The sequence below is a fragment of the Panulirus ornatus genome, chromosome 43, assembly GCF_036320965.1.
Source record: "Panulirus ornatus isolate Po-2019 chromosome 43, ASM3632096v1, whole genome shotgun sequence".
In the NCBI taxonomy this organism is placed as follows: Eukaryota; Metazoa; Arthropoda; class Malacostraca; order Decapoda; family Palinuridae; genus Panulirus; species Panulirus ornatus.
In genome coordinates this window covers 19,642,926-19,655,904 of record NC_092266.1, presented here as the reverse complement: position 1 = coordinate 19,655,904, position 12,979 = coordinate 19,642,926, and the positions used below count along the sequence as shown (strand labels likewise).

General features: G+C 37.4%; 1 protein-coding gene across 4 annotated transcripts in view; it reads right to left on the bottom strand.

The window, feature by feature from the left end:
* The window catches only part of LOC139762374 (cotranscriptional regulator ARB2A homolog), a 73,548-nt gene that overhangs the window by 45,852 nt on the left and 14,717 nt on the right, over positions 1–12,979 (bottom strand). For 2 of the 4 annotated variants that reach the window (XM_071687172.1, XM_071687173.1), the window contains exons 3-5: positions 10,869–10,969; positions 7,912–8,105; positions 6,403–6,544 (exon numbers count right to left, since the gene is read on the bottom strand). In XM_071687172.1, coding sequence (XP_071543273.1) covers positions 6,403–6,544; positions 7,912–8,105; positions 10,869–10,969 — 437 coding nt within the window. The remainder of the gene's footprint in view (positions 1–6,402; positions 6,545–7,911; positions 8,106–10,868; positions 10,970–12,979) is intronic. The other 2 variants (XM_071687174.1, XM_071687175.1) reach the window with 1 other exon arrangement.

Below are 12,979 nucleotides of genomic sequence, written 5' to 3'. Positions count from 1 at the left end.
CCACTGAAACTTCCTCACCATTCTCTAGTCTTAATTGATTCCAGCTTTATTTCAAGGGTTAACAACTTCTTTAGCTTCTTCATTTGTAAAAGCATCTGAGGAGGTTTAGGATACCACATCTCTGATAAATTATAGCCATAAGTACCATACAGCTTCATACATTTATAATGGTTTGGTAACTGGCATTAACAGGATAAGTTTCCCACAATTCACTGGTATAAAACCACATGTAATTTCTTTTAATGTATCTAAGCATCTCATTGCTTATGTTTTATCATTATTCTGTTCACATTGATAATTCAACTAGCTATTCTTTATAACTTTCAGACATTTTTCAAATGTAAATCAGTTTCATGGCTTATCAAAACTTTGTTGTTACACCTATACCCTAACTTGTGATGTTCCAACATAAGATATTTCTGACTTGTGATATTTGAAAAATATGGCACACTGCTAATTTTTGACACATGACTTGTACATGCAACCACCTATACTTTTTACACCAAACTACTTTCCATATTACTGTTCTGTACTACCCTTGTAATTTATTTATTTACCAATAACTGGTGTGTCCATGTATGGATGGAGTACTGCTCTCACATCTGGGGTAGTTCTAGCTCTGGAACTTCACTTAGCAAAGTTGAATCGAAAGCAGTCTGGCTTATCAACTCTCACATGCTAACTTCAAAACTCAACCCACTTGCCCTATGCCACAATGTAAGTTCACTTTCCATCTTCTAAAGATATCATTTGATGTTTCTCCAAACAGCTGGCTATTTGTGTGCCCCTACCACAAAGTAGACCACATAATATTCAGGAAGCTGTTGCGTCTCATGATTACTGTGTGGCCATTGGCAACTCAAAGGTGGACCATTTTGATAACTGTTTCTTTCCATGCACCTCAAAGCTTTGGAACTCTCTACCCTCTCACAACTTTCCCAATAACTCTGACCAGATACTTCTTAAAAGAAAGGCTTTTCACTTCCTTTTTCTCATTCATCAACCTCTCCATATTTTAATTAGGGCCCAGCCTTGATGTGGACTTTTGTCCTTAACTGGAGCCTCTACTGTAAAAAAAAAAATAACAGCACTCTGAACTTTCTTAAACTATATCATTATCATTTACTAAAATCTATATTAAACTGCAGGAAAATCAAAGGAAGTGGCGACTGTCATGCAGAAAATTAATACAAGATGCCAAGATTATAGCACATAGCACAGCCCTACATTACCCAAGATTGTGGCACAGAGCACAGAGTGGGTTAAATTACATAATTCATCTGAAACAATGCTCCTCTAGTAACAAAAGAAAATTTTTCTTACAGAAAATGTTTATGTGATTCAAGAAAACACCAAAAAAAGGAATATACCATCCTCTATATTGGTGTTGGAGGATGCTAGGTGAACAAGACCCTGGCTGGTGGCATGGTTTCTCCTTATCTGTCTAGGATATGATGATTATGGTTTTTTCCACAAGTGGTTTCATTCTACATACAACTAAGCATATTACACACTTTATGTTTTTTCCAGACAGAATTTCACACATACCATTTTCATGCCTTATAAATATCCATATTTTTCATACACTATACAAATCACAATACAGTGCAACCTCAGTTATCTGTAATGCTTCAGGAAACTGGTTGTTTCATATAAAAATTCTGGTTATTCATGTTTTTTTTAATATATCAAATAATTCAGAAATTGATCATCCTCACTTTATGTTGGGGTTCTACAAAAACCTCACACAAAAAGAAACCACATATAGCAGATTCTCCCATTACTTTCATGTTATGATGGTTCTGACAATGAATAAACTTATCGAGCCATCCTTGCTTGAAATGTCTGATCCGGCTTCATTGTCTTCTATATATAAACACTCATAAACCTTCCTAGTTTTAGACCTGAGCTGAAGGTTACTGAAGCTGCTTTTCTTCTCCTACTTTTGTTGTTAGCATAATTAAAGCCTTTTCTCCATCTCCAAAAGTGATCTCTAATGCTTGTGATTACCTTGACAGTGGAGTAAAGTGGGCCAAAGCACTTCAAATTTTCTCTGAATTCTTCATGTTGCATACTGTAAATTCATACGAATTGTAAGCACGCCAAAACACTGACACTTCCTCATCAGCATCAGCACGTCATAAGATTCTCTTCCATTTAACTGCTGGTTTTTGAGTGGGAGAAGTTATTGTTGGACTTCTGGGTGCCATTTTAACAAACAAAAACACAGCGGGTTGCAGGTAAACACAAACTGAAAAAGTAGCACAGACTGGCACACAACTGTGGTGAATGAGGGACTGAACCACTGGTGGGAACATGACACACTCCACCCATGATTCACGTTTACTCCATCCACCAACCCCCACATAAGTTTTGGCACACTTTCTACCATACTGACACTCTCTCACGGGTATCAGTGCTTCATTTCTAAGATCAAAAAGGCTTTTTTCTATTCAACTACTGGTTTCAGGGTAGGAAAAGATGTTGCTGGATGTTTTGATGCCATATCTACAAACAAAAACACAGCAAGCTGTAAGAAAACCACTTAAACGGGTTTATCTAAATCACACAAGTAGCACAGATCCACATAAAACAGTAGTAACTGAGACTGACTCGCAGGTAGAAACATGGCATGTTCCACATAGGACCCAAACTTATTCCATGAGCTAATCCTCAAAGAAATTACAGCACATTTTCTATTGCACACATTTCAATATATTTTACCTATTTGTAAATATCTTACAAAGGGTAAATACTAAAATATGTAAGCAAATAAGCACTACTAAATGAACCAATCTTCTACTGCTTGGTGATATCGTAATTAGTCATAATGCTGGCGATGAAGTTCTTCAAAAGTACTGCCTCGGACTCACCCTTAGTCAGCCTCTTGCACAACTTTTCAAGGCTTAAGATGCTCCTCTTCCATTTCATGTAACAAGCAGACAGCTTCAAGGGGCTGTCAGGCAATAGCTGACAATGCCTGAAAGGGTAATTGCTATGGCACAGTGCATGCATGATTTGAAGTATTTTTATAAATCTGTTGTAGTTTTATACATTTTTTTTGATACTAGAGGGCTGCCAATCAAAATCAAAAAACATACATCAGTGTGAACATTTCATTATTTCGAATTATGGATTAGAGAAGTTTTACAGTATTTATAAATCTACAAACTACTTACACACTACTCTTTGCATGAGCAAATGAAAAAAATATACAATTCAACAAAAATATAAAATCTAATAAATGAGAAATTGTTTCTTTTATTCTTAAACTGACTACTACAGTGGGCTTTTAAATGTGATCTCATGCCATGATGATGTAGTTACACTCTCTTTGATAATTTCCAGGTGACTGTGAGGCAATATATTTTTTCTCCCCAGAAACCTCAAATTCACCTCCCTCACCATCCATGAACAGACTAAAATGCCATGGTGCCATCACTCACCCTTCATTCACCCTTCTCTCTTTCTACCCTCACAGAGACTTTAACTTCTTGCCAAAAACTGCTCATTGCTTCTAATACCTTTCCTTCCACACCTTCCACCACGCATCTATATTACCCTATTATATGCTTTCTATATATCCTTAAACTGGGAACTTCAGTGAAGGGCGTAAATGGGGAGGTGATAACAAGTAGTGGTGATGTGAGAAGGAGATGGAATGAGTATTTTGAAGGTTTGTTGAATGTGTCTGATGACAGAGTGGCAGATATAGGGTGTTTTGGTCGAGGTGGTGTGCAAAGTGAGAGGGTTAGGGAAAATGATTTGGTAAACAGAGAAGAGGTAGTAAAAGCTTTGCGGAAGATGAAAGCCGGCAAGGCAGCAGGTTTGGATGGTATTGCAGTGGAATTTATTAAAAAAGGGGGTGACTGTATTGTTGACTGGTTGGTAAGGTTATTTAATGTATGTATGACTCACGGTGAGGTGCCTGAGGATTGGCGGAATGCTTGCATAGTGCCATTGTACAAAGGCAAAGGGGATAAAAGTGAGTGCTCAAATTACAGAGGTATAAGTTTGTTGAGTATTCCTGGTAAATTATATGGGAGGGTATTGATTGAGAGGGTGAAGGCATGTACGAAGCATCAGATTGGGGAAGAGCAGTGTGGTTTCAGAAGTGGTAGAGGATGTGTGGATCAGGTGTTTGCTTTGAAGAATGTATGTGAGAAATACTTAGAAAAGCAAATGGATTTGTATGTAGCATTTATGGATCTGGAGAAGGCATATGATAGAGTTGATAGAGATGCTCTGTGGAAGGTATTAAGAATATATGGTGTGGGAGGCAAGTTGTTAGAAGCAGTGAAAAGTTTTTATCGAGGATGTAAGGCATGTGTACGTGTAGGAAGAGAGGAAAGTGATTGGTTCTCAGTGAATGTAGGTTTGCGGCAGGGGTGTGTGATGTCTCCATGGTTGTTTAATTTGTTTATGGATGGGGTTGTTAGGGAGGTAAATGCAAGAGTTTTGGAAAGAGGGGCAAGTATGAAGTCTGTTGGGGATGAGAGAGCTTGGGAAGTGAGTCAGTTGTTGTTCGCTGATGATACAGCGTTGGTGGCTGATTCATGTGAGAAACTGCAGAAGCTGGTGACTGAGTTTGGTAAAGTGTGTGGAAGAAGAAAGTTAAGAGTAAATGTGAATAAGAGCAAGGTTATTAGGTACAGTAGGGTTGAGGGTCAAGTCAATTGGGAGATGAGTTTGAATGGAGAAAAACTGGAGGAAGTGAAGTGTTTTAGATATCTGGGAGTGGATCTGTCAGCGGATGGAACCATGGAAGCGGAAGTGGATCATAGGGTGGGGGAGGGGGCGAAAATTTTGGGAGCCTTGAAAAATGTGTGGAAGTCGAGAACATTATCTCGGAAAGCAAAAATGGGTATGTTTGAAGGAATAGTGGTTCCAACAATGTTGTATGGTTGCGAGGCGTGGGCTATGGATAGAGTTGTGCGCAGGAGGATGGATGTGCTGGAAATGAGATGTTTGAGGATAATGTGTGGTGTGAGGTGGTTTGATCGAGTAAGTAACGTAAGGGTAAGAGAGATGTGTGGAAATAAAAAGAGCGTGGTTGAGAGAGCAGAAGAGGGTGTTTTGAAATGGTTTGGGCACATGGAGAGAATGAGTGAGGAAAGATTGACCAAGAGGATATATGTGTCGGAGGTGGAGGGAACGAGGAGAAGAGGGAGACCAAATTGGAGGTGGAAAGATGGAGTGAAAAAGATTTTGTGTGATCGGGACCTGAACATGCAGGAGGGTGTAAGGAGGGCAAGGAATAGAGTGAATTGGAGCGATGTGGTATACAGGGGTTGACGTGCTGTCAGTGGAGTGAATCAAGGCATGTGAGGCGTCTGGGGTGGACCATGGAAAGCTGTGTAGGTATGTATATTTGCGTGTGTGGACATGTGTATGTACATGTGTATGGGGGGGGGCCATTTCTTTCGTCTGTTTCCTTGCGCTACCTCGCAAACGCGGGAGACAGCGACAATAAAAAAAAAAAAAAAATATCCTTAAACATATTCTCACATATTCTTCAAAGCAAACACGTGAATGACGCATCCTCTACCACTCCTGAAACCATACTGTTCTACAATCTTATGTTTTGTACATGCCACCACCCTCTTAATCACAACTGTCGCATACAATTTACCACGTACACTCAACAAATTTTCACCTCTGTAATTCAAACATTCACTCGTGTCCCCACTGCCCTTATACAGCGGTACTCTACAGGCATTTTGTTATTTAACACGCATCTCATTGTGGTTCATAAATTCACTAAAAATCCATACCAGTCAAAAGCCGAACATCTCTTTCTTAAGAAATTCATCTGCAATAAGTGCTATCCCCTCCAGCTGCCTTGTCACATTTCATCTTAAGCAAGCCTTTCACCTCTTTATTCATTAAACCATCAGCATATCTTAGCATCTCACTGTCTTACATATTTAATATACAGTGTTCTCTTATAAGCAACTTAACAAGTACAAACAGCTTCCATCAATTTTAAACAAGGGTATAATACACATCACTTTTTTAGAAACATTAATTTGCTTTCAAGCTGGATCAAGATTCCCAAAACATCAAGGCTGCATTAAGAATAGCATATTTTGGTTACAAAAAGCTGAAAGCAAACATCAAAACTTAATGGCAAGGGAAACCTGTAGTTTGAGTAAAAGGTCTGAGAAAAGTTTTATGTATTATCCTCCCCAGGGTAGTGACAAACAAAAAAATATTAAAAACAGAAAGACATACGGAGAGAAAAAAAGACAAATAAAGAAAAAATATGCATCAGTGCAATATTGCCTAGTACCAATATGTAAAAATGAATCTGGTAAAGAAGCTGCATAAAGACATCTATCTAAAAAGAAAAACATAGACTTAAATTAATACAATTGAGTATAAAGATGTTTAATTACTTACCCTAATCTTAACTCTGCACTTTTTCTTATCAATCCGGTAATTGTCATTCGTGTTTGTGACCAAGATACCATAACCTTCTTTCTGAGCGCGTTTGATAAATGGAATTTGTGTTCCTGAATCCAGGGAGTCATTCATTATTAGTCTGGAAAAAATGTCACAGTATGTCAAAACTTACATCACCATGATTATCAATTCATTTGTAATCCAGTACTAAGGTGTGTTTCAAGAATTCATTTATTCATATACTAACATACAAATAAGCCTTAATCACCAAGGACTTATTGCTATGGAAAAATTAGACCTGTATGAAGAATTAATTTCCTTCTATTGACTCTTGTCCTCTGCCAGTATCTACATTGTTATCCATTCTAGCGGGTATATACTCAAAACCACTGCTGTAATATATTTCTCTAATTTCTATTCTTCTTACAGTCCTTCCATCCACTCTTCCTCTCATTCACTTGGCTATCTCATCTAATACAAACAATCTTATTCTTTTTACACTTCAATCACTTACTTAACCTTAAATTACATCTTTAACCCTTATAGGTGGTTGATGTCAACTGTTGTTTTCCTAGGCAACAGTAGCAGACCACTTGATGTTCTAACTTTTCCCACTTGCTTAAATATTCAGCTGATTTATCATACCACTGGTATCCTAAAGAGGTATTTCATATTGCTAAAAAGGTACAAGAAAAATTATGCTCCTAAATAATCCTACAACTAGTGTGAGAGAAAGCGTGTGAAAGGAGAAATAAGAAATTAATAAAAGTAAGGTTATTCAGCTTAGCAAGGTCATTTGAATGAGAAAGGCTGGTTGGAGTGTGAGTATACATGGAAGGAACCCTGAGGAAATGGAATGTTTTACATACCTAGGAGTGAACATGGCAGAAGATGGAATCATTAAAATAAAGTAATCCATAGGGTGGATGAGGGTTATACAATTTTGGGCGCACTGAGAACATGTGGAAAGAGGGGTCACTGATTGTGAGGGCAAAGATGGGTATGTTTAATGTCATAGTTATCCCACTGGTGTGTACAGGTGTGAAGCATGGGTCATGCATGATAAAGTATGGAAGAGAGTGGATATGTTGGAAATAAAATGCTTGAGAATGATTAGGGGAGTGAGTAAGGTTTATCAAATAAGGAATGATACAGTAAGAGAGACGTGTGGCAGGAAGAAGAGTATGTTTGAGAAGGATAAAGTGGGTTTGCTGAAATGGTTTGGACATAGAGAAAGGCTAAGTGAGGAAAGGCTGACTGAAAGGGTGCATGTGTCAGAAGTGGAAGGAACAAGGAGAGGGATAGAATGAAAGTTGCTTTGAGTGTTCAAAGCCTAAAAATGCAAGAGGATATGAAGCATGCATGGGACACAGCAACCTGAAGTGATGCTCTGTTACTAGACTAAATCAAGGAATATGAAATGCTCAAAGGAAACCAAGAAGGCTTAAATTTCAGTGGATTATAAAACACAGCTGGAATGTGAAGTGCTGTAAAATATTCACTAACCTGCGAGCCCACTGTCCAGCACGCACTACTCCACTACCATGGATGAGAACTAACAGCTTCTCTGTGTTTACCAGTGCATCTTCGGAGATAAATACGAATGTGCTTGGCTCATCTTTGCTGGCATCATGTGGAACAGGAGCTCGTTTTAGCTTGCATTCTGTTTCCAGAAGTTTGTACACTTCTTCTGTCACTACCTGAAATTTGACAAGAGCAAACTGACAAAAATGAAAAAGTTGCCAAAAAATCTCAGTATTAATCTTTCTCTTGACTCAAAACAAGCTACATCACTGGTCAGTCCAAACAACCTGTCACAAGTCAACACTGGCAAAAGTGAAGCAAATTAAACCCATGTAATGTGGGTTTAATGTACCTGAACAAAAATTTTCCCAATCTAATCCTTAAGGATAGACTAAAACTGGAATAGCTCAGCTTACCAACCTTATATAACACTCTGTCTTGACATAATTTAGAAGACATCAACTAAAACCTTATGGAATATACACTACAAAAGTGTTGATGAGGTCTTGTACTGCTGCTTTAATGCAATGGAGTAGAGTGGGGGTGTACTGGGAGATAGAGGAAGCATGTGAACTAGGCTTGCCAAGTCACCCCCTTAATCATATGACTGAGCAAATGTTGCCATATTACATGTAATGCAGATGAAAGTTGATGGATTAAGGTGCTGCTAGAGTGATGAAGTGAAATGAGGATTACTGGGAGGTTAAGGAAGGTATACAACCCTTGATTTCATGAATAACAGCATATAATTTAGCCAGTTGCCATATCTCAAGCAGTGCAGAAAGAATTTTATGGATATTTAACAAAAAGGGTAATAATGAGGGGTTGAGTTGCTTCTAGAGTGCATTGGGGTGAAGTAATTTATTGTCTGGCATCCCCCATATTAACTGACTCTCCAATTGCCAAATCACAGGAAATGCAGGCTTTATATAGCTCTTTGTAGTCCAGGGACTTTCTGAATTAAACATTTCCAAGTGCTTGGTTATGCTTTAAATCTCCCTCAGTACTCCCTCCAAGTAGAGGAGGCAAACAATATTTGGTAGCCATTAATCCTACAACAGTCTTTCTGTTCTTTGCTAATAAATGCCTAGTTGACAATCTTTTCCAAAATAAACCAGCTTCATCAACATCACAAACAAGCTGAGGAACATAATAATGTTATTCCTCAATAATTTTCTGTAAGATCATATAAAATCCCGATAATCCCGATAACTTTAGCAAGAGCAAACATTGGAGCACGTTTCAGTTATGAGTTCACAGCCAGCTGGTGAGATATGAACATATTTTGCCAGTTGGTGGGATATGAATTAAATGCCCTCCATCATTAAAGTATGCATGAAAGTACTTACTACACTTTCTTCTCTCACTCTATTAGGTTTTGCAACATCTAAACTTTCACTGTGTTTCCTTTTAAATACCATTACTTTACTTTTACTCACATTGACCTTCAATCACTTATGCTTACATACACAATAATATGCTGTCACCCTCAGCAAACATCAAAAGTGAGAAGTCACATTTGACAAAACTGTATTCACCTGTGTATGGAAAACAGCAGAGCATCAGTAAAGACCTTCTTGTCCTAAAGTACCCTATCTTATCTTGTTCCTGCATGGAGTGCAGCCTCAAAGATGGAGAAGCCTAGTAAAATAGGTCCCAGTCTTCCATAACGACAAAAATAATAGTAAAATTAATCATAATAGGGGATGGGGAGAAAGAATACTTCCCATGTATTCCCTACATGTCATATAAGACAACTAAAAGGGGTGGGGGTGGGGGTGGGGGCAGGAAATCCTCCCCTCCAGTTTTTTTTCTTTTCAAAAGAATGAACAGAAAAAGGGGGCTAAGTGAGGATTTTCCCTCTAAGGTTCATTCCTCTGTTCTTGACACTATCCCACTAATGAGGGAAATGGCAAATACGTTTAAAAAAAAATTATAATAATAATAATAATAATAATAAAGAGGGTATACATGTCAGAAGTAGAAGGAACAAGGAGGAGGTGGAAGATGTAGTTAAGAGATGCTTTGGAGGTTCAGGGCCTAAGCATGCAGAAGGGTGCAAGGCATACAAGAGACAAAACAAATTGGACTGATTTGGATCACAGGGGATGCGCTGTCATTAAGCTGAACCAGGACATATGAAGCAGTCAGGGGAACCACAAAAAGGCCTGTGGGGCTAATTGTGGACAAGGGGCTCTCGTTCTGGCACATTATACGTGACAGCCAGAGAAAGGATGTCAGCGATTGAGGCCATTTCTTCAAATGTTCACTGAGACTATCTTGCCAACACAGGAGAAAGCAAACATGCAAGCAAAAAATAATTAATATAAAAAATTGTAATAGTATGAAGGACCCAAGGAAAACCAAAGAAAGGTTTGTGATACCTATGGTTCTGGTGCATTACACATTACAGCTAAAGCATGGATGTGAATAAAATGAATTTTTCTTTATACCTTACAGATGATTCCATTTGCAAGCATCCACTCTCTGCCTCTCATGTACAATGCACCAAAACATGTACAATGTACCAAAACTAGCATCAACCGTCCAAAGCCATATTCTCCAGAGTACCATACAGTTATAATCGAACCAACTATTCACCTATATCTCTAACACCTGTTTGCATCTGGAACTCCATAACTAGTGAACTCCAGTATGGCTTCTTAGCCTTTAATGCCTCACACTTAACAGGCCAGTGGGCAACTATAGTGCAGAGTTTGCAGAGGCTCCTACCTAATGTTCCTACCAACTAGTTCTACCTAATGATACTGCTTAACGTTCCTACCTACTATTTCTACCACATGTTTATATCTATTCCTCTTGCCTAAATGTTCTTACCTGCTATAGTTATAATAAAATAATGATAATATTAATAATAATAATAATATGGGATGGTTAAAAATTATCAGAGATTTTTGAAAAGTGAATAATCCCCTCACCTCACCAAGGGCTTCATAATGTCTCTGGTTATAAGAATGGTCTCCTTCTCTAACCACAAACTGGAATGGCTTTCCTGTCTCTTTATTTTTCAACTTGCCATCTGTTGGGGAGAATTATATTGAGAAGTATCTCATCATCTCTGCAGCACTTGATCCTCATGTAAAATACAGCATTAGCAAAAAATACATTTTAGAATCTTTTGCACAAAACAACTGCTAAAATCTTTCCAAAAGCTTACAAATTATGAAGCTTAACCTTATTTACATTTCCTTTTATTCCTGTCAATATATCAAACCTCCTTCAATATAAAAAGAGGTTAGTTCCTCTGGAAGCATGGATGATAAGTTAGACTGCAGGTATCCACAGCCTCATAGGCATCATTAAAGGCCATTCTTTTACTAGCCATATAGAATTAAATCAAAGTATCAACCAAAAGGGATATAGTGAAATAGCATGTACAACTCTTCCAGCAATAAAAGTTAACCAAGATTAGGAAGAGAAGGTGTTTCAAGCAAATGTAGGCAGTATTTCCAGTCCCCAACTGACCTTATCAATGCTGTGCCTAGCTGGTCCAGCTGGTAATTTTGTCAACTTTTATAATTTCACTGTTATGAAAAAATCAACAATGAATCAAAGCGATTATAACAAGATCTGTTATTTAAGATGAAACATAATAAAAATCAGTAATCAATTTTCCTGTGTAGGATAATAAACTCGCTTGACACTAAGCCCTTCCTTCCATACTTTTTAGCACATTAAGCTGAAACATCTAAAAAACATCTGCCCATTATCAGAGGGAAATCAGTAGATGAAATATACTTCTGATGTGATTCATTTTCACTGTCACATGAATACTTTTGAAACTGCAAAGTTAAATACATATCTTAAACAAGCTGAAAAACTGAGGATCACAAGCTGGAGAGGATATCTAAGTTTAAGATATTTTAGCTCATCAAAGTGTACCAAAAGTTCAAATCAAGCAATGGAGGAGAATTCAATGATTAATTTATGGAAAAGCTGAGAAAAACATACTAAACAGAAGACTAATGCAGTATTACAGCTTATCAACCAGCATAGAATGGGTTAACAGAGAAACTAAATCTATATAATGTCTTACAGAATGATCACTGGGAAGAAATGTATCTTGGGAGTGCACCCATTTCATGCCTCATTTTAATGGATAAGTAAAGGAAGTTCATCTACAGTTTGAGATAAGTGAACCCTGTGAATTCTCCACTGGATGGTTACACAAATTAATGATATCACATGGCATCTGCTAACTTAAAACAAGAGGTGAGAAATGGTCCACAGATGAGGATGATTAAATGATTCCAAGATACATAATAAAAGAATGACTGCTAGTGCATATTTTCCAAGTACTGGTTTATCATCATCATCCAGTTGTCAAGAGTGGGTATAGCCATGGAGAATAAGAATTTTAAACAAGCGCAATGACAATGAATGAAAAATTATACCTTAATAATATAAATTCAGCTGTGAATATCTTTGATCATCTTACAATAGAATCACATAAATTGTCTTATTGCTATGTTGGTGTAACATTTCATAATGAGTGTCATTATGAAATCAGAGACATGTATAAGAGACTGACCACCAAATATTGCATACAACTGGATACCACTCTAAAATAATCTATGTTGAACTGAGATGCACATCTTTTTCAGCTGAGGTGGCAGACTATCATAAACATCTTTGGATAAGTGGTGGAAACAAATATTAGCAAGGATTTAAATGATGGTAGGAGTCAATAAAATACCATATAACACGAGACAGTTGCTACTCAACACGTCATACAATGCTTGGAACAATAAAATGGTTAAGGGTTGTATCAGAAGTTAAACCATCACTTATACTTCGTAATTTCAGCCTCTAGTCATACTGTTATGCTCAACAGGAACACTATTATGTTCATGAAATTAAACATGAAAAACATGTTTACTATAAAAAATGCAAATGAAACAAAAGATTTGATTACATTCATAAGAAAAACAATGACTATGCATGATACAAGCAATAATATTGACAAGAGACAGAGAACAAGAAGACAGAAGATGCTGGGCTTCACCTATACAGGAAATAAATTAACTGT